The sequence below is a fragment of the Corvus moneduloides genome, chromosome 7 (genome assembly GCF_009650955.1).
Source record: "Corvus moneduloides isolate bCorMon1 chromosome 7, bCorMon1.pri, whole genome shotgun sequence".
Lineage (NCBI taxonomy): Eukaryota > Metazoa > Chordata > Aves > Passeriformes > Corvidae > Corvus > Corvus moneduloides.
The window spans coordinates 12635038-12661663 of NC_045482.1; the positions used below are offsets into that span (position 1 = coordinate 12635038).

A 26626-nucleotide genomic window follows, 5' to 3' on the forward strand; every position below is an offset into this window, starting at 1 on the left:
CCTATTATTTCCCGTCCTTTCTATGCAGAGAATTGGGGACTCGTACCGCGGCTATTGTGTGAGCGAGACAGAGTTAGAGAGTGTTCTCACGCTACACAAGCAGCAAACACAAAGTGTGTGGGGGACGCGCCAGTCTCCAAGCCCAGCCAAACCTGCCACACGGTTGATGTGGAAATCTCAGTATGTCCCATATGATGGGATCCCCTTTGTCAATGCAGGTAACTAACTTTTATTTTAATAACTACTTTCAAAATTTCAACATCAGCTCCCAACTGGCCATAAAGAAGCAGCTTCATGTTGTTCCTTAGTTTTGATAAGGTCAAGACACAAACATAAAAAGGGAGCAGCTGGGACACTGCTGTGAGCGTCTGAAGGAGTTTGTTTCCTTTTTTATGTTTTGTTGTGATGATTTCCTTTTGTCCTTTAGAAATTAGCTAAGTACCATTTGATGGGGGTTCTTGTGATGAGGTCTTTAGGCGGAGGTCCCATCTTGCTCTATTAGGACATGAAAGTTCTCCCAAGGATAAGAGCTTGTTTGATTAAACTTGAATACCTTCAGAAGAGTTTGTTCCACTGGAGTCAATAAACTATTCAAATTGCAACCTTTAAAGTAATAAATAAATTCAAAAAGCCAAACAACATAAACATCAACAGACCTCAGCAGAGAGACTTTTGGTGTTGGAGTTTTTTTGAAATGTACGTGCAAACTTCACAGCTTGGTAATTACATATTTAGCTCATGCGGTGCATATGTGAAATTACTAAGTTTAATTTGGATATAAAATGAACGGGCTTTAATTGCTGCATAGAGAAAATGAGTGACAGGAATGTAGGTTATGTTTGGGGTTTTTTCTTTTTTTTTTCCTGAAAGTTACTGAAAAAGGGAAATGTTAGCACCAGTTTTAAAGCTTCAGCCATAAACTGTGAGATAAAAGAAAACTAAGAATAAAATCAAAGCAACATACCCTTTCTTTTCCTGAACATGCATATCAGACGTCTTTAGTTTCATCTAGATCATTTGGTATCTTATGGAAACACATTATGTTGCTGTTATAATACTTTAAAAGTTTTTGGGTTTATCACTTGTGGCATAGGCAGCTCCTTGTCTGCATGCTGGAGTATGCGAACTATAAATAAAAGGTAACTAAATGTGATGTGGAAGAAATTTGGAAGATGTTCCTTTCTTGACCACTTCAGTGCTTTACTTGTCAATCCCTTTTATTAGAGGTCTGACTGGAAGAAGTCACTTAATTCGAGTTCAGAGCAAAACAGTATTTATTTAAGCCTGTCTGGCTTTGCGTGGGTGTGCTGTGCTAAAACTGTTATTTAGCAGTTATGACTTCTTAACTGCAAGGCTGAGCTTTTATGGGACAGCATGGTCTGAAGTGTTGATCTAAGCCAGGAGGCTGGAAATGGCTGCTGACCTTATCTTGTGGTTTGACCCCAGCTGGAAATTACCACAGAGCTGCTCACTTATTCCTCCAGTGGGATGGGGGAGAGAATTGGAAGGGTAAACATGAGAAAACTCATGGGTTGAGATAGGGACTATTTAAAAGGTAAAGGAAAATCCACACACACAAGTAAATCAAAATCAGGATTCACTCACAACTTCCCATCCCCAGGACAGCAGGACACCATCATTTGTAATGGTTACTTGGGAAGACACTCTTAACTTTGAATGTCCCCCTCTTCCTCCTGCTTCCCTTGGCTCTATATGCTGTACATGATTCCATATGGTATGGAATATGACTTTGGTCATTTTGGGTCAGCTGTCCCAGCTGTGTCCCCTCCCAGTTTCTTGTGTCCCTCAGCCTCCTCCTTGTTGGGGTGGGATGAGAGGCAGAAAAGACCTTGACCCTGTGTAAGCCCTGCTCTGCAGTAACTAAACATCCCTGTGTTATCAGCAGTTTCCAGCACAAATCCAAAACACAGCCTCACATTGGCTACTGTGAAGAAAGTTAATTCTATCCCAACCAGAACCATCACACCTTTGATTTCAGCCGGGGGTTTTCTCCGTTGTTTTGGGGGTTCTGCTTGTTGTGTTTATTACCAGTATTGTGTTCTTTTGGTAACTTGCGAGACTTCTCATCTTGTAAAGTATTGGTGCTCACCAGGGCAAAGTCCAGTATTTTGCCTTCACATATGTTGCAGAAGTTCTGTGAGGTGTAATAAGGTTGAGAAATGGTTTAAAGTGCTATGTGTTCTTACATGCTGGGAGAGAAGCATTTGCACTGTATTACTAGGGCTCTGCCTTCTGAAGAGTCTGATGGCAAACAGAAGTTACTGCTTCAGAACCCTCATCTCTTCTGTGGTTAGTATTTCACTGTAATGAATTCAGTGATTGCTTGAACAGAGTGTATTACTTCCTGTTTCCAGGAAGCAGAGCCATTGTAATGGAGTGCCAATATGGGCCAAGGAGGAAAGGATTTCAGCCTAAAAAAGCTGGTGAGCAGGAAAGCACCTCTGGCCAGCTGTACAAAGCCACTTGTCCGGCAAGGTGAGAATTATCTATAAAGCATTCTTTCTGTGAGCCGTGACAGAGCACTGGTTTGGGGTGGTAGCTGATACTCACTGTAGCTCTCTTAGCTTTATCTCCTTGATAACTTGAGGTTGATACTTATTTAGAGGTAAGGAGGAAAATGCTGTCCCGTTTGACTGAATCAGGCTGAAATTTGGTAGGTTGCCTGGATGCAAAGTAGCAGTACATCACTAATGAAATACAAGTGGGATTCATTATCTACCTGAGCATTCATGAGTTGTTGTGGTGTCCTTTAGTGACTATTTCTGCTCCTAAAACTTTGTCATCTTATTTGTTGTTTCTTCTTCAGGCTTTTAATTGCTCTGTTATCAGTCAGTCATCCTAGTCTAGCACGTGTCCTATGTGCTGAAGGAGTTACAGTTCTTCCTGTTCACTGGGGATTTTCTCCTCCTTCAACACTAATGTTTTGGGTTTTTTTTCCTCACCCTTGAGCATTCTCCTGGGTGATTGTTCAGTTTTTACTGAGCTAAGAGTGCGTTTGATGAATAGTTGCAGCTAGGTCTGTATGTGCTCAATTCTGCATAGCTGGGTGAACTGCAGCCTGCTCACAATTGGTGTTGTGCTTTTACTATACTGGGGGATGAGGGCTTTTGCTGAGGAGTAAAATCACTCTGGCTGAGTGGCTTCCAGACCAGAACAGAAGTGTGTCTGTCTGCATCCTTAAGAATTTTACCCTTAAGAATTTTACCATTCTTTTAGAGACTACTCACACCCTACATGGCTCTGCTTGAACTATTTCCATATTAATGCCTGATATGAAGTGGGATTTTTGCCTTTCCCCTCCCAAGGCCAAAGTATACTGATGGAGAATTTTTTTTATTCCTCCTTGGAAGGATCTATATTAAAAAGGTTCAAAAGTTTCCAGAATACAGGGTTCCTACTGACCCTAAAATTGACAAGAAAATCATAAGAATGGAGCAGGAGAAAGCGTTCAACATGCTGAAGAAAAACTTGATAGATGCTGGAGGAGTCCTCAGGTGAAACTTCCACTTTTTTCTTTATTTTCACAAATGAAGCAGAAAAGAGCAGTATTTTACTTGGTCTTCTTTTTTTTTTTTTTTTCACTTAGTCACTTATTAAAAGTAAAGAAAAATTCACAGTGTCAGTAAGACTTCTGTGGCACTGAAGTATTAATTCAGTAAATGTGTTAAGCACTAAGCTATGGAACTTCAGCAGGTGTTTCCATGCAGGGAATTGATAGAAATAGTTGTATTAATTTGGAGTTTGATCTAGTTCATTTTGCATTGAAAGGTGTGTGAGGGCCCTGAGTTCTCAAAGACATCTTCTGTCTCAGGGGCTGTAAAATCTTAAGTTGCCCTGACTAGGTTGTTGGTAGTTGTCAGACTGTTCCCCCAAGACACTAATTTTTCGCCTTTGTTTGAGAACTGTGTGTATAAACTCTCTCCTTCTTGCTAGGTGGTATGTACAGTTACCTACTCAGCAAGCCCACCAATATCATGAAATGGAAATTTCCTGCCTCCCTCCTTCGCCCTCCCATTTTTCTGTGTCTTCTGAGGAGGAGGAGGAAGTTGTTAGAGATGAGAACAGTACTCTACCTTCTCGACTTCATCCTCAAGTGGCAGACAAGATCCGAGAACTGGTGTCTCAGGGAATAGAGCAGGTCTATGCAGTGAGGAAGCAGCTAAGGTACAGAACTGTCTGCAATGCTCTCAGTCTATAGTACTGTATCTACTTTTGCATTTGATTAATTTGGTTTCCAGCTAAAGGGCACTGCTGATGCATTACTGAATCTATTTCCCAGATGTCATGAGTCTGTTTCTCCCAGCCTTTGATATCTCTCCATATCATTGTAGTTAGCCACTAAGAGCTGCTGTACTCTGTAAAGTTACTTGAATAAATGGAGGTTTTAAATTCCAAACTCTGTAGCAGATGCACAAGGAACTGGCTCAGAAGATCATCTAGCTTGCTTTTGTCTTGTCATTGCAGCAAGGGGAGGGAGAATGTAGCAGTGTCTCTTAACAGTGGGAAATAGCAGAATATATTTAAATATGGTAATAAATGTCTTTTAACATATGACAGAAAATATGTGGAAAGAGAATTATTCACGCCTGATGAAGTGCCAGAAAGACATAACCTGTCCTTCTTCCCCACTGTGAATGACATCAAGAACCACATTCATGAAGTGCAGAAGTCCCTAAGGAATGGAGAGATGGTGTATAATTCAGAAAGTATCCCAGCAACGGTATGTTGGCCTTTGTGTATCCTTTTGGATTTTGGAGTTAAATACTGGAAATCTTAATTTTTACCACTTAGCTGTATTTCATCCAGAATTCTCTGTGACTTTATATTTCCAGCAGCAATATTTTCAGTGGAATCTCTGGCTGAGCAAGATTGGCTTGAATGTGAATAAAACCTTCTGACCTTATTCGGTATTTATCTCATCAGCATTGGATTGCTGTTAGTTGATTGACAAATTACACAGTACTAGCACTTCTTGATGACTGCATGAACTGGAAGCCACTGGTGTAGAAAAATTGACATGTGGCATAAAATTTTATTCATTACTTTGCCACTGTCTGTGTTTTGAAGAAGTTACTACTCCTTTTCAGTAGCTGGAAAAATGGGGAAAAAGTGTGTCTCAGGTGCAGTCTAAATTAGGACTTACAATACATTTTGGATGTGTAAATAGTAATAAATGCAGTTTGTAGCCAGTGAAGTAAGCTTGGAGTTGAGTCTTCCAAATGCTCAGTAATTCTTAAATCTTGTTCCATAATTTTCTTCCATGTATTGAGTAATAAAGGGTACACAGTGATCCTAGTTTTCTCAGTTATGAGACTGACTGTTCAGAAATTGCTGATTTAAAATCAGCTTTGACAAACAGCACTGTTAAATCATGCTGTGTCATCAGTCTTTTCCCTCTCCCTACACTGTTGTAGCCCAGGTGAGTGAGTGTGCTTGTTAGTTAGCCAAATAGTTTGACTATTTTCTACTTTAAAGTCACTAAACTGTCATGAGCAGATAAAGCAGATTAACCTTCCTGATACACTGCACGTTTAAAAATCTTTTACAGTAGTTTTTTTTTTGTGTGTGTGAATCAAGAGCTCAAAAAATGCATAATTATAAGAAAATAAGAAAGTGTAGTTTTAGACACTTTTCCATCAGTCCTATATTGAGCCTGTGTTCCTGTAGACAAGCTTGTACCCTTTCTGAGAACTGAGATATTTTTCCTTTCAGCTGCAATGGACCACAGACAGTGGGAATGTCCTCACAGAAACAGTGACTGTTGCGTTTGCCGCACCGCCTTCAGATGGTAGGACTGCATGTATAACCTGTCTGTCTCTAAGTGTGTTTTGTTAGCTATGTCACAGAAAGTCACTTTCCTTCCAGGGAGGTTGCTGTCATGTCCCGTTGCTCAGGTGAACTTAAGAAGGATTATTTTGCTATAACTATGTGGGTTTACTTTTTTTTAACTATTTGACTGCATGTGTGGAAAAAATGAGCATAATCATGATGTTGTTGGCAGAAGTATTAAAATTATAAATTTGCCTTTTATTTAGTATCTTCAAGCTACCAAAAATTCTAATGGGATGGTTATCTGGAAAGAACATTTTACCTTGGATGAGGGTGCTAATAACACCTGTTTAGAGAGAATTAAGTTACTACTGAACAGATATGTCTGTCAGGGGACACAACACCCAGGATCCAGCTGGGTACTTGAGTTCCCACATGTCTCATGCTACACATATGCTTAAATATCTTGCTGAAAGGGACTTCGATGCACATTGAGACTCCTGCTTCTCACAAAGTCATTGGCTTGATGAGTTCCAGTGCTAGGATCAGGCCCTGAACAACAAACATTATATTTCTGTTGCTGGAATTGAGAGCGCTCCTTTCCATTTTTCCTTGATGCTTAGAATAGAAATAGAAACACGGGTGTTAAGTGTCAGCAGGGCTGAGAGATGTGTTTCTTCAGTTCTTTGTGATGTAACTTCTTTATTAATGTGGCACCCAAGTATCATCTCTTCCCAGTGATTGCTGAGCCACAGTTAAACTTCTTCCCAGTCTGTGGCAAAACTAGAATGTAGATATGGTAGATTTCTATATAAACTTATTTTTATGCATTCTTGGTCAAAGGACTGTTTTTTTTCAAGATATTACGCTGTTCTTCCTTTGTTGAAAGTGGGTTGCTACTATTATTACTTCAACTTCAAAACACGTACTAAGACAAAATACAGGTGTTTGTAACTAGATCTACTTGCTACCCACATAGTTACAATTACACGTAGGCTAAGATGTTCTGTTGGATTATGGTGGCTGGTAATAATTAGATTATTCTGTCCTTCCCACCCTTGTTTCAAGGACATTTTGTCTAGTGTGACACCAAAAGAACTTTTCTTCATGTTTGTAGATGCTTTCCCCATCCTTTGTTTAACAGGTTTGATGTGAAACTCATCAGAACTCTATCTGTGGCTTTTAGCAGGGATATGATTGAAGTGAGGTGGAAGAGCCTAATGGTTTGCACACGTTCAGATGATGCTGCAGACTTCACAGATGTTTTTAATCTCAGTAGCAGAGCCAGCTGGTTTCTGCATTTAACTGATACATGGTGGTGGGTACATTTTGTTCTAGACAGATGACAGAGAAGTCTACAGGGACCAAAGGGGCACTGCCACAGTTGTCATGTTCAGGATTTACTTGTGTCAACAGTTATCCTGTGGTTCTTGCTGAAGAAGTCCTGCTGATGCATTTGTGTCCTTTTCCCCTTAGGTCAGGGAGTGACGTGGGCCAATTTCTTATTTGTTGTAGCAGGAAATATAAACCCCCAGAGGTTTGGCTCACTGCATGAGTTCTCCTAAATGACTTGGTCTACCTGATTTATGTGAAACAGTTCCATACACCAGTGCATTTACTGTTTAAAACAAGGCCAAGGTTGGGCTCTGTTTTGTTTGGGATTTTTTAACTCTTATTTTGGCTGCTGCTGCAATGGATTAATTTGAACTGAAAAGCATTATGTATGCTTGGTGCTTTAGGGAGGAATTCCAGTGTTTACAACTGTGAGAGAACAAGAGGTTTAGACTCAGCTTGAACAGTGTCCCTCTTTTTTAAGGAAGTCTTGTTTTTTAGGAAAAAAAGAAATTTGCAGTGTGAACAGACTTACTGTGCGTAAGCTTGCATGCCTGTGTTAATATTGGCATTACTGTGTTTTTATGGAGAGACACAGAATAGTTGTGCCTTCAACAGCTTCAACAGTGATAGAGCTCAGCAGGGGTGACTTTTGGTATGAACGGAGTGCTGGAGAACATTCAGAAAGAGACCAATTCTTGCTTTCTTTGTTTTACACAGATAATTTTCTAAGACAAAGTAGCCTATCAAATGTGTAAACATCCATCCAGTGACATACTGAATTTTACAGGAAGCAAAAGAATGGGATTTGTTTAGTTTTCTGCACATGTGAACCAGCTCAGTGAATATAAACAGAAACTCTAATTGCAGCATGTCTCTTCTCTCCTTATATGTGTGGGTATGTGTTTGTAGACATTTCAACACATGTTTATAATTGTATTACAAAAAAGAAGCCTGACTTCCTAAAAATGAGCTCTCATTAATGTTTGTGAAGAGGTAGCAAGGGAGAACAGCATTAACTTTTCAGACTTCTCTTTGTATATGTTTTTTTTTTTTAATTTCAACTTGTGCCAGATGGAGACAACTATACATTTAAGAAATCAGGCAAGAACAGAACTTGTTTGTGCAGAACTCCCTATCTCCTTGTGATACAACTTTCTTTGTAGTGGGTAGAGGAGGAGTTGAACTATTACCTTTTTTCCTAGGCTTGTTGCTGTAGAGTACGACCTAGGGAGAGAACTACTATCTCTTCCTGCATGTGAACATTCACATATGCATATGGGATCTCTGTATAATATTAAAAAGAGTGTAAATATTTGAAGTACTTGCATTCAAGAAGATTTATAGATTTATATGTATCTTCCAGTCAGTTACAATTGTTAAGAGTCTGCAGATCAGTATGTATGTTGAAAAATCTACATCCACTCAGACTGCTGGAAACTTTCTCTATGATTTTCTGATAGTGTTTGCCATTGACCATTCTCAAATCTTTTGCATTCACTAGACTAATCTGCATTCACAGGACAAGTTCTTCTTTTACCTCCATAGCAGTGAAACTGAGAAGTAAGAAGCTGAGCAATGTCTGCTTGCATCTGTATAAATCTTAACCAAAGTGTTCTGGGTGGCTCAGACAGGAAATGGAATGATCTCATGAGAAGTTTTCTTGCAGAAATCGCTACAAGCAAATCCCAGTTTTCACAAACCTTCAGGAAATGAAGTCCATCATTCTTGCATTAAATAAGAATTTTGAGGATATGATGTAATCTGTAGGCTGAAAGACCTCCAGATAGATGGACTTTGGATGATATTGCATAGAAGTTATGCTAATTTCACAAAGATATTAAGGGAGTGGTGAGACAGAAAATTTCCTGTGTAGGTTTTTATTTTGGAAGACAATCCTTTCTTTTGATACCTGTCTGTTATTAAGCCCTTACTGAGGTGTAGATACTGTCAAATTATTTGCTGCTTTGCTAGAAATGTTTCAGCTTTTATGTTACAACTACAAATTCAAAGCATGGTGTAGGGTGCAATTACTTTGCTCTCAGGAACAGATTTATTGGTGCCTCTGGTTTTTGGTCTGTACAGATACATACAATCTTCCTGCAGTATTGTCTTTTTGTCATACCTAGTCTTCTTTCTTTAGCATCCAAGTTCTGCAAAGAGAACAGCATATATATGTATGTATATATGTGTCTTCTGGATATCTGTATTGAGATTGAAGGGAGTTTGTTTGGTCCACAGGGGTGGCTTTTATTAAACAGAAGAGATTTGTCATAACTGTGTGCTTCCTCACTTTGACACTGTAGGGAGCTCAGGAGGGGAGTCAGTCATCACCAAAGCAGAATCCAACCAGAGTGGGGAGTCCTTGACACCAGAAACAGCTCAGCTGTTGTCTTCACTCTCTTCACTTCAGCCCAAGATATTTGCACAACTTCAGGTACAGTCAAGTCATTTACAGAACATCAAACATGCTGTGCTGGAAGTGCTGAAGGCGAGCTGAGAACAGCAAGTTCCCTCTCACCTGATGCCAGACAATAGCTGGATAACACGGACTTTGAGGTAGCTGTCAGCTCTTAGTCTGGTCGCTCTTGCACATCACATTTAGCACAGAGCTGTGGTACAGGGGATCCCACTACTATCTTTTGACACTTCGAAGGTAGGGTCCCTTGTGAAGGCAAAACCAAGAGGATAAAGGTAGTGGGTTTCTACCTCAAACCAAGTACCTATTCATTTTCCACACAGTCCAGTCATTTTATAATGAAAATGCTGCAAAACAGTGGGGAGATGAGACAGTCTTGTTTATTCCTTTTAAATCCTTCTCCAGCCTCTCAAGAAAATACCTTAAAATCCTGAAACTGCTCCTAGCTCAGAGCTTTAAACTTGCAGGTTGAAGGGCTGAAGAGAGAGGGATAAGAATGTCGTGCTAAAAGAGCTTCTTCTAAAGCTCATCTCCCTTCGAAGCTGGCTCTCTTATCCTTCTTCCTTAACTGCTTTGAAAAGCTGCCTTCATATTTCCTGAAACCCAATAAAATGCATGATCTTTTTGCTAGAAGTACAGTCTGTAGTAAGATTCTGTTCTACTTGCTGTTTCCCTTTCTTTTTGAGGACAGCCTGGCTCTACCTCACACCAGTTTATTTAAAGCAGCGTGCTTAGCTTATAATACCCATCTCTTGTGGGAATGGGCAGTACTGGGGAGTGATCTGAAACTGCATATCAATCCAAAATTAGAGCTTTATGGTCATCAGCAGTCTTCTAAATGCTGCTGGATTTTGTTGTCTTAATTGTTTTCAAGCACATTTTGAGCCTAGAGTTGCTAGGATTGAGTGTTCAAAAGAGATAATAAGTAGAAAGTCAGAGGCTATCTAGTTCCAATAAATACAATACATGCTGTTAAATGCAAGCTGCTTCTGCTGTAAATACTGGTATGTTGGTACTTCTGCCTTCTCTTTCACAGGGATTACAGCTGCAGTCAACATTTACCTCAACAAACGGATCAACGGCCCTGATAGCTGTAAATAACCATTCCCCTCCCAGCCCTTCGAGTTTCCTGGATTCCCTAGGGAGTGCAATAACCAGCCATTCTCTAGCACTTAGTCAGGGGCACAGCCTGCAAGCAGGTGCTGGCCTAACACAGCGTAGTGCTGCTGCTCCTGCTTTTGGGACTCTGCCTGGCTCTGATCAGAGTCTGGTTGCCATGGGCCAGCTGGTACCAGCTGGAGGGGTGGATGACTCCAGAAACCTTGAAGGAGGAGTCCATCAGATTCTCTTAGGAGATGTACAGACTATTCCAGTACAGATTGTGGACAGCCATCCAGCACTTAGTAAGTTGCAGTTTTCTCAATAATATGTAAATATAGAAAATACAGTGGATTTTGTTCTGTGTATCTTGAAGATAGGAGATAAATGTGTTGATAGTGGAGAACTCCAACACAGACTTCTTTCAGACAATTCTAATTAGTTATTACTGTTAAAACAAAGGAAAAAAATGACAAACCAAAATAAATTAACAAAACCCACAAAAAACCCCAAACTTATTTTTTGCTGTAAAAAGATGCTAGTCAGTTTCTTTGACCAAATACCAACTCCTATGTTAAGCACAGTATTTTTGCCAGAAATCCTAGTATTTAGCTGTAATTATGATCTTCAAAATTATTTTTTTAGGGAGAAATAAGAATAGAAAATAATGGATATTGAATCTAGTTAGAACTCTTTGGAAAGAAATATGGGGGGTTTGAAGGCTTCTTTGTTTACACAATCCCAGCAGATCTCTGAAAATTTTCAATTATGTTTTAATAGTATTCTGTAGTCATCAGTATGTTTTAGAAGTGATCAGATAAATTTGTATGTAATTGCTGGGAATTTCAAACTTCTGCTTGAAAACAGTTTTTAAAAACTACACAATAAACACCATAAATAGCTTTATGTGAAAATGGAAGGCTCTTTAAAACCATTGCTATCAAATATAAATACAGTCTTTGAGTTCTCAGCCATAGGAACTGATTGGGAACGGGTGCTTGCATTCTCACAGATTGGTTGTTAATTCTTGACGAAGAAGACCTATTAGATATGGAGCACATAGAAATCAGCACAACATGGTCTTTTACCTACCCAGAGTCTGAAACATTTGTGTGCAATGCTTTGTTATTTCTGTATTATTTTCTCATGTCATCTGTGACTTCTAAAAAGATGGATCTTGAGTAGTTCTGCAGGAACATGTAGGTAAAGATGTTCTAGATCATAGCTACACCTTCATAATGACATAGCAGTAATTACCATCTCGATAAGTACCAATGACTTTTGCAGGTCAGCAAAACTTTATTCCTTTTTATTTCTTCATGTATTCTTAGATTTTCATTTTCAGAATATTACAGAATTTAGTATAAATTAAGGGTAGTTGAGGAAATATACTGAAACTTATATGTGTTAAGGTAGTAATGGATTCTTTTGCTGTGACAGTATTGTCAAAGTTAAATTTAAGGCATTTTCTACTTGTACTCAAAAAGTTTGTGTAACTGGTTGCTTTCCATTTTATAATTGAATTTGACTTCTCTCCTGAGAAATTCTTTTTTTTGCAGAGTAAAAGAATTTCAGAGAACCTATCAAATGTTTCTTGTAAGTGAATTTTTAAAGAAATCCTGTTTTACTCAAAAGAAGTGGCCAATTGTGCCTGAAGTGTAAGTCATTCTGTAAACCAGCGTGCTTTAGAGCCAATTTTTTCAGCAATAGCACCCCTATTTCTTCATTCCCCTTCAAAAAAAAAGTCCCTCATAACAAAAACAAGAATTAAGATGGCAGCTTTATTTTTCCATGGGAAAGAGGAAAGACCTTTTGTGTGAAAGTGATTTTATATCTCCAAACTTTTTTTTATAAATTGGTTTAAATATTGTTACTTGAGGGGGGCCTTACTCCAGTAAGTTCATGTCAACTTGCAATGGCTTAGAGCACAGTAGGTGACACAACTGGCTGACCAGCTAAAAAGCAGTAAACTTCCTATGTGCCTTACCTATTAGCTTGAGTTCCTGAAATACTTTTCTTTTAAATGCACAGTTATTGGGGCTGAAGCATTGTCAATGGAGTTTGAACTTCAATGTTTGATTTTTGTTTTGTTTTTAAGCTGAAGAAAATACAGAGGGTGTTGTTACCTGTGTGAGCCAAGTTAAACAAGAACCAAGAGAAAAAGCATTGTCTATGGAAAATAGGTAAAATCAGAGACTGCCACAGTTCCTCACCATAGTTCCTCGCCTTCACCTGTGAAGCCTGGGAGGATTTTTCAAATTGGAGAACTCTAAATGTCTTGGAAGGAAATGCAGGTGCTCTCAAAGTACTGCCATTCTTTTTTAATTGTATTATGACATTCAGACTAAGCATATTTTATAGTAGTTCTGACAGAAAGCTGTTTTGGTTTGACTGATGTGGCTCACTGCCAACTCCAGGTCATTCAGTTGCCCTGTGGAACACCACCTCTCTCTTCTGTTTCAAGTTTTGAGTAATTTGGATTCTGTCCAAATGGCCCATTTTGTTCATTGTTTCTGAAGGTCTTCCACATTTTAATTCCTTAGCTTTAGAATGTGGATCACAATGCTGGGATTGCATTTTCTCCTTGAGACCCTTGACTCTTATTGCACTACAGAGACCATAGAATCTGTCAGCTCCAAGATCACAGAATCCAACAGCAAAGTGGATCAGTATGGCCATGGTTTTGTGACAAAAGGATGGTCCAGGATGCTAAACTTCAAAGTGATGAAGGACATGGATGCTTAAGAAAATGCAACTTTGACCTGATCATAATGTTAATGGTGTGAAGATCAAGGAGAGGAGAAAGGTGAGGTTGGTAGGTGAACATAAGGTTGTATGATAAAGAAAAGTGTGTCAATTGTAATGGTGAATGTTTTTGACTTTGACATCTTTGAACTTAAGTTCTGGCTTTATAATGAGGTTCATTGATGCATGCAGCCTTCCTTTGCAGTTGGTCATAACAACTAAATGCAGGAGTCTTTCTCGTGGAAAATGATTGATGCTGCCATTTCAGCTTATCTGCCTCTTGCTTTGTGCACTTAAAGCTATCAGCTCAGATAAATGTGATTTAACCTGCTGCTGTTTGTGATGTAGGGCTTTTGGATACATTCCTAACAAAGAGAAACCTAAGAAAACAAAGGAAGTAATCAAAGCAATATATCCAAGTGTGCTGTCACCATAACACTCAGAAAACAAACTCATCTTTTTCAAAAGTGACATATTCTAGGACTAATGTGGTCCATACAATTAAAATATTTACTAGGAATCTTCAGAAAATTGAATGTGATAAAAATTATCTTTCAGAAATATTTAAATCAAAGCCGTAACAAGTGACAAGCACTGAGCTGTGTAATGTGTGACAGACGTTTCTTTAAGAAAAAAAATTGCACCTACAAATAACTTGGAATCAATTTAAAGCTGTAAATGAAATGAAATGAAACTGATGCCAACATAGATACCAAGTTAAGCAATTGCATTGTTTGCTTCAGGTGTTGAATTCCTAGAGCAACATTCAGAGTAGTTTGTATACAGCAGTAGGAGCCTTTCTGTTACTAGTTCCTACTAAGTGGTCGAGAGCCTGATCATAAAATTAGGGTTTTTTTTCCTGCATGCTGTGGAAGAATTCAGTGTGAGGACTTTTCTGTTTTTCAGACTTGAAAACAAATAAGCAAAGAACCCCAGGAAAATTATTAGTTTATGTAGAGAAGAAAGTGGTGTGAATATTATATGAACCAAAATATTAACATTTTTAAATTGTTACATTTAACTTACAATCAAGCATTCACAAACATCTTCTAAATAGTGGTCATTTAAAATGATTTTTTCATTTTCTTTTGAGTATTTAAAGCTAAAGCTTTCAGAAATCTTACATTAAACTTGTGTTCCAAATGCCTTTATGTGCAAAATCTGTTAGTTAGATCCTATATCTTAGTCTTAACATATATTAACTTCTCTGAGGTTAAGTAACATTGTAAACACTATTTGTTTAAAGCTCATGTTTCTGGGTTAGGTCCCATTAGAATTTTCCAACAGGACCATGCTCTTACTAAATAAGAGCCAGTATTTTATCATGCAAGAGTGCAAAAAAGTCTCCAGTTTTTTGGAGCCTCTCATATTTGGTATCAACACTGACTTGTTTTGTGGTAAACTTTACTCATTTCTGGCTAGAAAAAATCCCCCAAGACTTACCTGTGGGTTTTTTTTATTTGGTTGGGGTTTTTTGTTTTGTTTTATTTGATTGTTCATTGGTTTTTTGGTTGGTTGTTTTGCTAATTGTGAAAATATCTCCCAAATGGATGTTCTCTGCTGCAGTCTTAGTTCTGGAGTACTCAGCCAGCAGTCCCCTTCTCTTTTCCAACTCAAAAACTGCATACCAGAATGGTATGTCAGCTTATTCAATAATTTGTATTCAATAATCCATCTGTATGTATTCAATAATCCATCACCTTGCTGTATTCAATAATCCATCACCATCAGTTTTCTGAAAGTTTAAATGAGTGCATTCCAAATGATACTCTCTTTCCCTATATTGCTCTTTTTTTGAGATTTTTTCCTCATTGTTGAGAATGCTTCTTTCCAAAAGAATAAATTACAGCTAAAGATTACCAGCAAGAGGTTATTTCCATTTTAGTTCTCTTCAAAGCAGACAATACATTTGTGATTGGAGTAAAAGCTTAGGGAAAGACAAGTTACATTTCCATCAGTTCTTGCTTAGTTCCCTCATTAACAGTTCTGGGTTTTAACCCTGTTCTTTCCATCATGAGCTACAGTCTCATCCTGTGCCGAACAGTATTTCTGATGGTATTTCTGGTTTTGACCTAGTGCACACAGCTGGAGAAAACACTCTTTTAGTCCATCTTGAATTGCAGGCTCTGAAAAGAATTTTGTATTCAATCCTGATTTGTATGGTAGTCTGAAAACAATAGAAGAAAAAGTTGGAAGAATTTTAAAGAAGCAATAAAGAATTAGTTGTTTTTAAAAGCTGGGGATTAGACTTGCAGTTCTGTTTATTGAAAAATTTATTTTAGATGATTCTTCAGCCAATACTCACATTTTTGTCCTCAGTTTTCTTCATTTTCACAGAATTTCAGTTCTTTGTCTTCCAAATACATACTTCGGTTTATTACTGTGTTGGTTTTTTGTAATTTAATGTAATCTTTCTTTTTCAAAGAGTATGTTTACATTTGTTTTGTGCATGTTGCTAAAGGAGGAACATGAACTCATCCCCCATGTCCAGTCTCTGTATTCAATTTAATGCCTTTGCTCACTAATATCCATCTAAATTTTACAGAGAAGACTGCTATGTATATGAGAAAAATCAGAAGTAAATGCTACCACTTTCAATGGTTAAAGTTGTTAAACAGAATACTCAAGGCTGATTTTTCAGCATAAGCTATGTAGCTTGATGCAAAGTAGTTGGTTATTACTTTGTGTTGGAATTGTAGATGTTCTTCTGATGTTTATTTTGTTTCCTTGTGGTAGTTGTGTGCAAGCACTTATTTTGCAAACCTAGAATTCCTGACCTTCAACAGTACTGTAAATGAACAACTGATTCTCCAGTTATCCCTGTTGTTGGTTGTCTGTAAGAGTGATTTGTTGCTTTACAAGAAGAGCTGTGCTTCTGTATGTGCATGCAAAAATAACCTTTTGGTAAAACGTAGAGAAGATGTAAGAAGGTACACATCCATAGCTCTTGTTCAAGGCTGGAGGCCTCTTGGATGGAAACCAGTACTGGTAATGAGTGCTTTTTGTGGTACAAAATTATTGCAGTTTCTACAAAATTTAGAGGCACAAATGTCTGCATATGTATGTGTATATATATTTTTTTTTCTATAGTAACTTAATGTATAATATTCCTATTCAAATGTTAACAACTTGTTCTTTTAAAGTAATGGTCTGTTTTGTGGTTATGGGGGCTCGTGGGGAGAAATCCAAGAGCTCCTTCAGGGCAGTGGATTTTAGGGATGATGGAGGACAAGTAGGATAACTGCAGGGAGACCAGGTGGAAGAAGTTCCTGAAAAGCAAGGGTCCTGCTGGGAATGCTGATGGGGACTGTGCTGTGGGGGGGGTCTTTGGGGTTGAGAGCCCAAAGGTTTAGTGCAGTTCCTGAGTCTATCTCTATGCCAGTAGTGGATAGTGTGAGTTCATGGTAGGAATTTAAAGGTATGGAAGAAAAGGGAAGCTTGTCCTGCCCTTCAAAATAAAAAAGCTGCTTGAGTTTTGGTGAGTACTGGAGGCAGATAAATGACTCCCCATAGTCTGAGGTGCCCCTTCTTAGCTTCTAATATGAAGAAGAAACTCCTCTTGGAGCTTTAGCTCAGGGCCAGAGACTTTTTCTTTACCTGTTACCAAGGAAAACAAGCCTTTTCTTCCCAACTGAATTACCTTGCTGCTCTCCTCATCCCACTGACTGCAGCTCAGCATCTGCCCAAATGTCTCTTTCTTCACACTTCTTAAGGCTTCCACAGAAATCCCATGCCCTCAGGCCCTGCAGTTCTCAGTGTTTCAGTGTTGGACTGTTGAAGGAGCTGCTACGTTCACTGCACAGGTAAACACTGGTGAGCCTTGCCCCATCAGTTTTTCTCCCTCTTTACCCACTATCATAAGTAGATATGTTACTTTAAATTGAAGTTTTTTTACTTGCTTGCTTAGGGGTTTATCACCATTACTGGAATGAATATGAAGGAGCCCCATTTCACAGGCCATTTACATTCACAGCAATGGAAAAGATTTGATAAAACAAGGAGGAAAGGATGGTTTCTGACAGCTGTTAGGGTTGGCCTCTTTCATACCACTTGAATTCCTGATTCTGGCTGTGGATGGTAGCTGCCTGTTAAGTTGTCTGTCTGTTGGCAAATGTACAGTTTTCTCCCTTAAGCCTATTCAAGCAGATACATTCTCAGATGTTTAGGTAGGAGGAATCTGTTCCATTAGGGATAGAAAGTGTGATATAGCTGAGGATGGTGCTGGGGAAAGTTACTGCTCTTTATGGGTCTGGGATGAGAAAATCATCTTTGATCTGCCCTGCCTTTCTGAGCAAAGCTTTCATAGAATAGACTTCAGAGCCTATTCCATCAGTAACAATTATCTTCTCCCAGCAACAGTGCACCTCATTAATGAATGAAACAAGCCTTGTGTAAAACAGGTGGTGTTGATTTTTTAGGTCAGAAGCTATCCAGCTGGTCTATCCAACAACAGCAACTGAGGTATGAATTGTGGGGAGAAGGAGGGGGCAGCAAATAACAAGAGTGTATGTGCATGCCTTTTTTTTTTTTTTTCCCAATATAAGCTCTTACATCTTAGTATGCCATTCCATTTCTGATGCACGTGACAAATGACATGTTTATTTTCTGAATGATGTGTTTTCTGGACAGTCTTCAAAGGAGTGGGCAGAAATAGTACTGCTGTATCATACAAAGTAATAGTGCATGTTTGTCATCTAGGACCCCTCCTGTTCTTGTACAGAAGGGGTTTTAGAAGCATGGAAAGCTTTATGAGGACAAGTACTGAGTGTCCTTGTCCTAAGGACTCTTCCCTGGACAATAGGAGCTGTGGGAGCAATTCTCATCAGTAGTCGGTTAGCCTCTGCTAGATAGAAGAAACCTTGCAACAAGCACGTATATGATAGCCTCTTTATGCAAGTTACCTTTGGATACTTAATAGTTTTAAAATACATATCCATATATATATATGTACTGCAAAATCATATGGAGACAGGACTATAATTGTTTGCACATAGTTCTTTAAAACAGTTTTAATTACACTTAGCTGTGGTTAAATGATGCAGCTATTTTCAGGCACATGTAATCAGATCTTTTAATGTGGATAATTGGAATTCATGTTCTTACTACAACCATCTCTGCAGCACAGCTCAGTTGGTCATTTGGCATGTACTGGCTTCTGTTAATGACATTCTGCCTGTTTAAACAAGAGCATGCTGTTCTAGGCAAATTAAATTTCTCACTCTTCCTCATCATTTTTCTAATAGGGATTGATAAGGCTCATCATGAAAATCTGTTTGTAGTATAGTGCTTTCATAAGAGTTGATTTCTGGGTCCTCACTAGGAAGGAACTAGAGAGCAAAAGCTTACGTGCTACTGGATCTGCCATTTGGACATTTTTCTAATGTACTTGGATTTCTATAGCAGGACAGTGTCAATACAGCATAAACTGCCACTAAAATAATGTTAAAATTTCAGCTCTATCCCTTGGTCAAATGTTGACAGTTCAGTGGCTCCAGGAAAGATCATAGGAATTCTTCTGCACTTTGGAGAACAGTCTCTGTCTGTAGATACTATTTAAAATGTAATTAAGTGTGGCAATCAGATGGTAGCAGGAGAGCCAGAAACAGAGAGGTGTGTGTTGGCAGAGTGTCCTTGTGCCAGACTAACATTCTCTGTGCTAGTCCTGAAAGCACCCTTGAGAAACAGTGATTGCCTTTGTGTGCTGACATAGCTGTTCTTTCTGCTTGCCCACTCAAGAAGTTCTACAAGCCTGCAAGGGACATGGAGAGCATGAAGGTGTGTAAGATTTTATGAGAGGACCTGCAGGAATGGAACAGAGGAGATTAAAGTTTGATGACGTGACTTCTATGTAATACACTTTCTTTGGTGGGAGGAAGAGGATTTTCCAATAGAGAATAAAAGTAAATCTTCCTTTCCAGAATATTAGTATTATTGCTGACTCTCTCTGACCTGCTCGACAAGATGCCTAGTGTTTGGACAGATCTCAGTGTTTTTATGAGTGTGTCCCAAAATGGTAATGAATACTAATTCATACCTTGCCATCTTTGCATGTCATACTGAAACTGTAGGCCAGTGGCACCTCCTGATCGTTTTTATTGTCTGTGTGCATTTTCTTAAAGTAAATGAAAGCTTGTTTTATAAAGAAACAGTAGAGAGCTTTTATCTAGAGTCCTTTCAGATATGTACTTTTTACAGAGTAAGCTTTAACATACTAATGTTGTATATTTCTAACCATTTAATAACCTAAATTAACCAAAGCCTTTTCAATTTTTTTTTCTTTTTATCCAGAACATGAAGCATTCCAAACTACCCCTCAAAACCACCATGCCCAGAGCCTGAAAGGTTTGGCACTTTTCTTCCTTTGTAGATGATCTTCCAGCTGTGCTGTAAATCACTGTGTTCAGTGATTTACAAGGCAAGATCAGTCTTGCCTATAACACCAGAATCCATAGTTAAGACCTATCCCATCATGTGAGGACACTCTTTCATTTGCATCATCTACCTGGTCACTTGACAGCATGTCGGTTAAAATATCTGCAAACCATATTTTGTTTATTAACATCTGTATCACATCAGTTCTAGATGCGATGAATTTTCTTTGTGCATGGAATTCGCATTGGTTTGGTGAAACCAGTGGTGTCAAAAACAATTGTCTCACAAACTGTTGTGAATTTGATCTTAATCTGAGCTCTGTCTGAGCTAGGGACAAATTCTGACGCTATGCCCCTGTGTTCTGCAGTACTTGAGCAGAAGAAAAACCTTCCAGCTTGCAAGAGCAGCTGCATTTGTGTTTCTACCTGATGCAAAGCTGCTCATATTAATCTCTTGAAAGATGGTTCATGGAATTCTGCTTTCCAGCTTAAGGGAAGATAAAGTCCCTGTGTATAAAAACTTGATGGACGCTGTATATAGAGAGTTGGGAGCACCTAGAACAGTCACCCTCAAGCACCTAGAACAGTCACCCTCAAGCATGCTTAATTTAGGAATAGGAGCTGGTAGAAGGAGTAAGCAACTGGAGAATATCATGGTAAAAGTAGGCATTCTTGCTCTTTACATAGCACTGCCCTTACACAATACGTTTTCTTAAACATGTTTCTTGACAAACACTGGTCAGCAGCAAGAAGAAAACAAATCTGTTTCTCCCCACTGCCAACCTACAGTTCAATAGTGCATCTGCAAATTAATCACAAGTTTGGCCTAAAAAATCTATCTTAGATCTAAATTCAGTTTTGCTTTGTCAGGTCACTGTTAAGTTACATAAATTTAACTTTTCTGTGTAGCTATTTCTCTTAAAGCTAAAATTAAATGTGAGAGAGAATTGGAAATTATTTATTTCTTCCACGACACTGTTCAGTTTTCTGAAATGTGCAGGTGTTTCCTCCTTGTCTTCCACTTTTAGCTCTTAGTTCACTATGTATTGGCTGTTTTCTCAGGATCACTTACCTCTGAGAGTACTCCAGATAACTGTCAAGAGACCAGAGCAGAGAGCAGAAGAGGAAGAGAAGTTTGCAAAAAGCTGCTTGCAGGAGATAGAAAGTTCTCAAAGTTACAGCTCAAGATTGCAATTTCTTATGGCTGAAATGGCTCAGTTTAGATGGTAAATGTTTTTTTAATATACTACTTTTTAATTGTTGATTTTGTTATTGTTTATGCTCTGAGCTCACATCTAATAAAAGCTAGAATGGTAATTTTGTATGTTTGCTTTTATCTTCAGTGCACTAGTTATCTTCTGAATGCAAACTGGTCTGACAACTCCATGTTTTTGGCTGTTGACAAAGCTGTTATCACATCTGAGGTGTTCTGTACATGGAAGGAGATGGAGGAAGTGGGAACCTTCTTGACCTTACTTCTACTGAGAACAGATAATCTGTGGAAAGAGGGCTTTACCAGTTTAAAATCAATATCCTCACAATAATTTGGTGGGTGTGCAGGTTTTTCATGTTAGGTGCTAGTGTATGTCTAACTTTGTATATAATACAAGCCATAAAATTACCTCTCACTGGCCTAGCCTTATTTTTTGTTGTCTCGTACCACTCGTACTCATGCTTATTGCATTTTGGGAGTGGGGAAATCGTTTTAACATGTTCTCATTTTCTACTTTTCTGCTTTTCTTCTGTTGCTTCTTTCTCATACCCAGAGCAGCACAGAAACAAATTTCTGATCTTAAAAAACTTCTCTATCCTCAGTTTCTCATGTTTTGGAGTTTAATTTCCTCTCTGCTTTATTGTGCTGGAGTTTGATTTCTTACATGACTGAACTGTAAGATATCATTGTGTTTTGCTTAAGGAGTGGGAAATACTGGGGTGAGCTCCACTGCCCCTTTCACTCCAGAAGTCCTCAGAGGAAGCACCTGCCACAGGTTCTGCTCCTGCACCTGCATCTCCACACAGGCCAGCACAACTGCAGAACTGTGCTGATGAGAGCAGTGTCTTGCACTTTGTGTACCAGCACATTATCAGTACAAAGTTATTGTTGTGAATGCAGATCAGTCTGTGGGTCTGCCCCACTGTGTCCCCACAAATGACTCTTCGGGCACAAGAAAGAGAGCACAGGAGATGGCCCCAGGAAGTTCTTAATGTCCAGGTTTTAGTTTGTGCTTTTGTATTGAGTTCAGGTGCCCTGGTGTGGGTAGCCCTGTGCAGGACACATTTGGTTCCAGGCAGCTCTGCAGTGGACCCACCACGGGACACAGCTGAGCACGTCAGTGATGCTGGGGGCACCTCTGTGGAGGTGTCTGTATGAACGGGCAAAATGCTGCATGGCAGAGAGGAGTGAGGAAGAAGGTGAAACAGTCCTCTGAGCACCAAAGTCAGAGAAGAAGGAGAGGGAAGAGTTGCCTCAGGTGCTGGAGCAGGTATTTTCCCTGCAGACCACAGAGGATCACATGCCAGAGCAGGTGCAGATTTTCCTGAAGGAACTGCAGTCCATGAAGAGGAGCCATGCCAGAACAGGCTTCTGCTGAAGGACTGTGGCCTGTGGAGAGGACACGTGATGGAGCGATAGGAAGAAGCTGTTACAGACTGACCCTACTTTGCCCTGTGCTGCCTTGGACAAGGGGAGACAGAGAATTTGGGTGTTCAAAGTGTGAAGTTGAGTCTGAGGAAAGAAGGCAACATGAAGGGAATGTGTTTTTTTAATTTTCCTTTGTTTCTCAGTGATGTAATCTGTTTTAATTGGCAATAAATTAGTTTTCTTCATATTGATTCAAATACTGAAATTTACATCTGGATGCAAGTCATGGTAAAAAATCCTGATTTCTGTTTGATCACTGCAAGTCACTATTGCCTTCAATTTTTTAAGTAAGACAAAAAATTGATCAAATTTTGATTTTTAAGAATTCATTCTGTGTGTAGGAAGTAGTTTACCATGTCTGAATCAGGAGTTGCATTTCTGGATGTATTCTGGTTAGGCCTTTCAAGTTCAGCTTACTCACCTCTTCACTAGAGTAGCTCTGAGCTGGAGAATTAACTCAGGAACATGTGTAATCCATTACATTTCAGCTGGAAAAGAATACGAGCCATATCTTTACAGCTTTGAGCATGGGAGAATCATTCTGAGGCAAGGGTGCTGTAGCAGTAGATTCTACTTCATCTACTTTGGTAAAGCTGTTCTTACAGGTGTTAAGGGTGTGGCATCTTCCTGGTGTTACGTCTTGCAGTGCTTCAGAGTGGGGCAAAGTTTGCAGTGAGTGGCATCTTTGGTGAAAGTGCTGTTAACTTTGGGAAAAGAAATACACAGAGTTTGGGAATGAGATTTATACTCTTGTGCGTTTCAGAGATTATTTTCCTGAATAAGAAGGGAACTTCCTTGAGTTCCATAGTTTTATATCTATGTTCTTACACCACCTTTGGAAAATACCTGGCACTGGACACCAAGGGCATCTAGACAGGGTACTAGGTGACATGACACACTTACTGGTTTATACTGGGGGCTCTGTTTGGAATACAAAATTGATGGATAGCTTCCTAACGTTAGCTAAATTAATCTCTTTTTTTTTCTTCCGCTTTCTTCACATCTCACCATAAAGAGAAAAAAGGAACATGGTGAATTGTTAGTTGTCCATAAAACTGTTTATGAAGAGTTGGGCGAAAAGGACTTCTTTGATAATTAATTAGATGAGCTTCAGAAAGAATTGCACTGTCATTGTAACTTCATCAAGTAATTTCTTCCAATGATATCACTCACTGTTGATTATTGTCTTACTGTTTATTTGCTGTATAATTTATTCATTAAACTTCTCTGGCCATGTCAGAAAAGAAATAATAGAAATAATACATATGGCAATTCTTTTTTCTCTGGAAGTTTTATAAAAAGGAAAGGAATTCCTCATTTTGCATTTAGCCACCAGCTGCTCTGGAAAAGTCCATGATTATCCGTGTTCCATAACTACCCAAAAGTCTTTTGTGCTGAAGTACTCCATAATCTTGTGATTTTTCCTTGGATCAGGCAGAGTGAATCTGACATCTTTAAAAAAAAAAAAAAAAAAAGGCAGACTACACTGGAACCAAATTTAGCATCTTCAGGAGCTGTGACCTAGGGTTCATCAGTTGCAATTGTAAAAAGATTGATGTTTTCATAGTGAAATGTTTTCATTCATCTAGTTTAATCCATGAACAAAAGTGTCTCCTCTTATTTCAGACTTCTGAACTCCTTTGCAGAATGAGGGATCACTAGTGAGATTAGCTAATAACTGCAAAAATGGAAAAGTTTCCCTGTGGACAGGTGCTAACAAAATGTACCATAAAGTCAGCCAGCGTCATTAACGTTAGTAAGGTAAGATCTTCCAGAGATTAACCACAGGCTAATACTTTTGGTCGTACACTGATGTTTATTCTGATCTTGCAAACAAAAATAATGTTTATGAGCCATTGCAGAAATAACTGGGAAATAAAGCACTTTGTAAAACGTCAGTCTGTGGTGGTTTTGGTTTCTGTTGGCTTTGTCAAGCTTTTACTTGGTGTTCATTCCTTTGTGTATCCAGTGTAGGGTCTGTTTTATTTGATCTCTTATGCAGAGTAAGTTAAAATAAGTTAATAGTTAATACTTAGAGCATAAGACACAAGTACTTCATTGCAAGATATGATATTTCATATATTTTCTAACAAATAGTAAAAGTTGAATATTCTTGATAATTATCAAGACATTTCAGAGAGACTTCACATTGTATTCACTCTTTTTATCTGTGTTTCGGAATTGATGAATTACCATTTCTTTGAAGTTGTCAGCATTTGTTAGCAATAAAATGACTATTTTGAAATGGACTGTAGGTTCTTGACTGCAGCTAAAATGGTTTCAAGTAGGGAAACCAGGATTGTATTTAATTTTGAATGGCCAGAATTTCCAAAAAGAAGAGATGCTGGAGCCACCTCTGCACTCAGAGAAACATACTTTTTGGGCATAATGTTACAAAGATAAACAAGGTTTCCAGAGAAGTCTGACTGGCATCATAGCCATGTGGTGTGAGGCAGTGATGCTTCCTGCTCTGTTATGAGATGCCTAGAATACTTTGTTCATTATTCAGTGTCTTGCTGCTGACATACCAGTGAGATGATAAAAGAAGAGTCCATGATAAATGTTTCATTTAAACCCAGAATCAGAGGCAACAGCTGGCATGTTTAAAATTTTTACACTGGTAAGTGTCTTGAGATATTTGAGGAATAAAAAGTTGTTGGTTTGGGGTTTTTTCTCTCTCTCTATAGCATTGTCTGGTAACAAAAGATAATGTTAAGCTTATTTGCCGAGTTTTATAGGATCCAGGATCAGGTAGTGCTAATAATATTACAGATTGGTAATAGTACAATTTGGATGCTTTTTTCAGATTTCCAGTTTCTGTCACTTAATTTTTCCAGGGAATTTTTGTCAGTATATTCCAGTAGCATGCTGTTTCCACTGTGTTGAAGTAGTATTGTTTACTAACTTAGTCAGAAAAAATTTTCTTTCCCATTACTTAAGTGATTTACAGAAAGGTTAGTAGAGTTGGCTGTCTAGATAAAACCTTGTCTTCTGGAGATGGATTTATTTAAGGCTGCTGAGAAGGCAAAGCTGGCATAATATGGTGAGTACTGACGTTTTGAGGAATGAGGGGAACAATTTTTTGATGTTACCATTGTTGAAGCATAGCATTCACCAAGGCTGATATCTGAAGCAGAACTTCCTTTGCACAGGTCAGCCAGAGTTTACCATCCTTGCCCACAGAGGAAGAACTGAACTAGGTTCTTGACTATTTGACCAGCACTGACTCTGATTCCTTCTTGCTGTTTTAGAATGAATGGTTAACTTTTGGCTACATGAGAAGTGCAATTTCACAACCAAGTACTTTAGCTCTCTTCTAGGTGACAATGAGCTGTGTCAGAAATTTCTAAAAGAGAAGCAGTGGAAAATACTGAAGAAAGATCTAGGAAAGTCTGTACCACAAAGAAAATGTGCACCAAAACTAACTCTTGCTTTTGAGAAGCCCATGGAACATGTTCTTAAATCCTGGAGCATGAGCTGCCAAGCTGGCATTGTGGACCTGAGCACATGCTATCACAAACCTCCAAAACCTTCTCAGCAGCACACACACAAATTTGTTCCTGTTCAGTCCAAGCCAGAAAAGAAGTCTCTAGTTGGGCCACATACTCAGTTAAAGGTAATTTTTAGTGTCATTTTACCGCATCCCAGTTTAAATGGGTTGCTTGAGAAAGCAGTCTAAAAACGATGCAGTCAAAAATTGAAGCTCCATTTTTTAAAAGTAGAAGCTGAAAAATTGAATCTCTGTTCAAATCTGTAGTTCCTGTTTTCCATTAGAAGGGAGACAGAGGGAAAATAATATTTACCTGACTATTTCTACCTAGTGTAATAGGTAATAGTCTGATTAATTTGTGCCAGAAAGGAGTGCTCATATTGACTTAAACCACTGGGACAAAAAATACCATTTTTGGGGATTTCTAATTTGTTTTATTTTTAAATTTTCTATCTATATTTATGTGAACTGATATTTTAATATATTGTATGAGGAAAGCAGGCAATTATTTGATTTTTTGATGGTGGGTTCTCATTGGTAATGCACATCTTGACATTCTAATCCACATTTATAACATTATCACTAACACAGGGACAAGCAGTGTCAGACAGGAGTAGAGAATTAGCACAGAATGGGGCATCCAAAACTCTTTCTGCTGGCTTTTATCAGATTTTTGTTTGAGTGGCAGTAGATAACTGACAATAATAATTAAGAGCCCACTCCTTCCTTGGAAGGTCTTT

At 38.6% G+C, this 26626-nt stretch overlaps 1 protein-coding gene across 26 annotated transcripts in view; it reads left to right on the plus strand.

Moving 5' to 3' along the window:
• The window catches only part of CARF (calcium responsive transcription factor), a 38957-nt gene extending 14663 nt beyond the window's left edge, over positions 1-24294 (plus strand). For 6 of the 26 annotated variants that reach the window (XR_004241156.1, XR_004241180.1, XR_004241175.1 and 3 more), the window contains 12 exons: positions 29-218; positions 2376-2496; positions 3372-3515; positions 3955-4185; positions 4579-4741; positions 5734-5809; positions 9429-9559; positions 10578-10944; positions 12738-13445; positions 17098-19726; positions 20818-20981; positions 21099-24294. Coding sequence is in view for 1 of the 26 variants with exons in the window: in XM_032114100.1 (XP_031969991.1) it covers positions 29-218; positions 2376-2496; positions 3372-3515; positions 3955-4185; positions 4579-4741; positions 5734-5809; positions 9429-9559; positions 10578-10944; positions 12738-12826 (1512 nt within the window). In the remaining 25 variants the exon portion in view is untranslated. Of the gene's footprint in view, positions 1-28; positions 219-2375; positions 2497-3371; positions 3516-3954; positions 4186-4578; positions 4742-5733; positions 5810-9428; positions 9560-10577; positions 12236-12737; positions 14304-17097; positions 19727-20817; positions 20982-21098 lie in introns of those variants that run through there. The other 20 variants (XR_004241171.1, XR_004241163.1, XR_004241173.1 and 17 more) reach the window with 20 other exon arrangements.
• The last annotated feature ends 2332 nt before the right edge of the window (positions 24295-26626 follow it).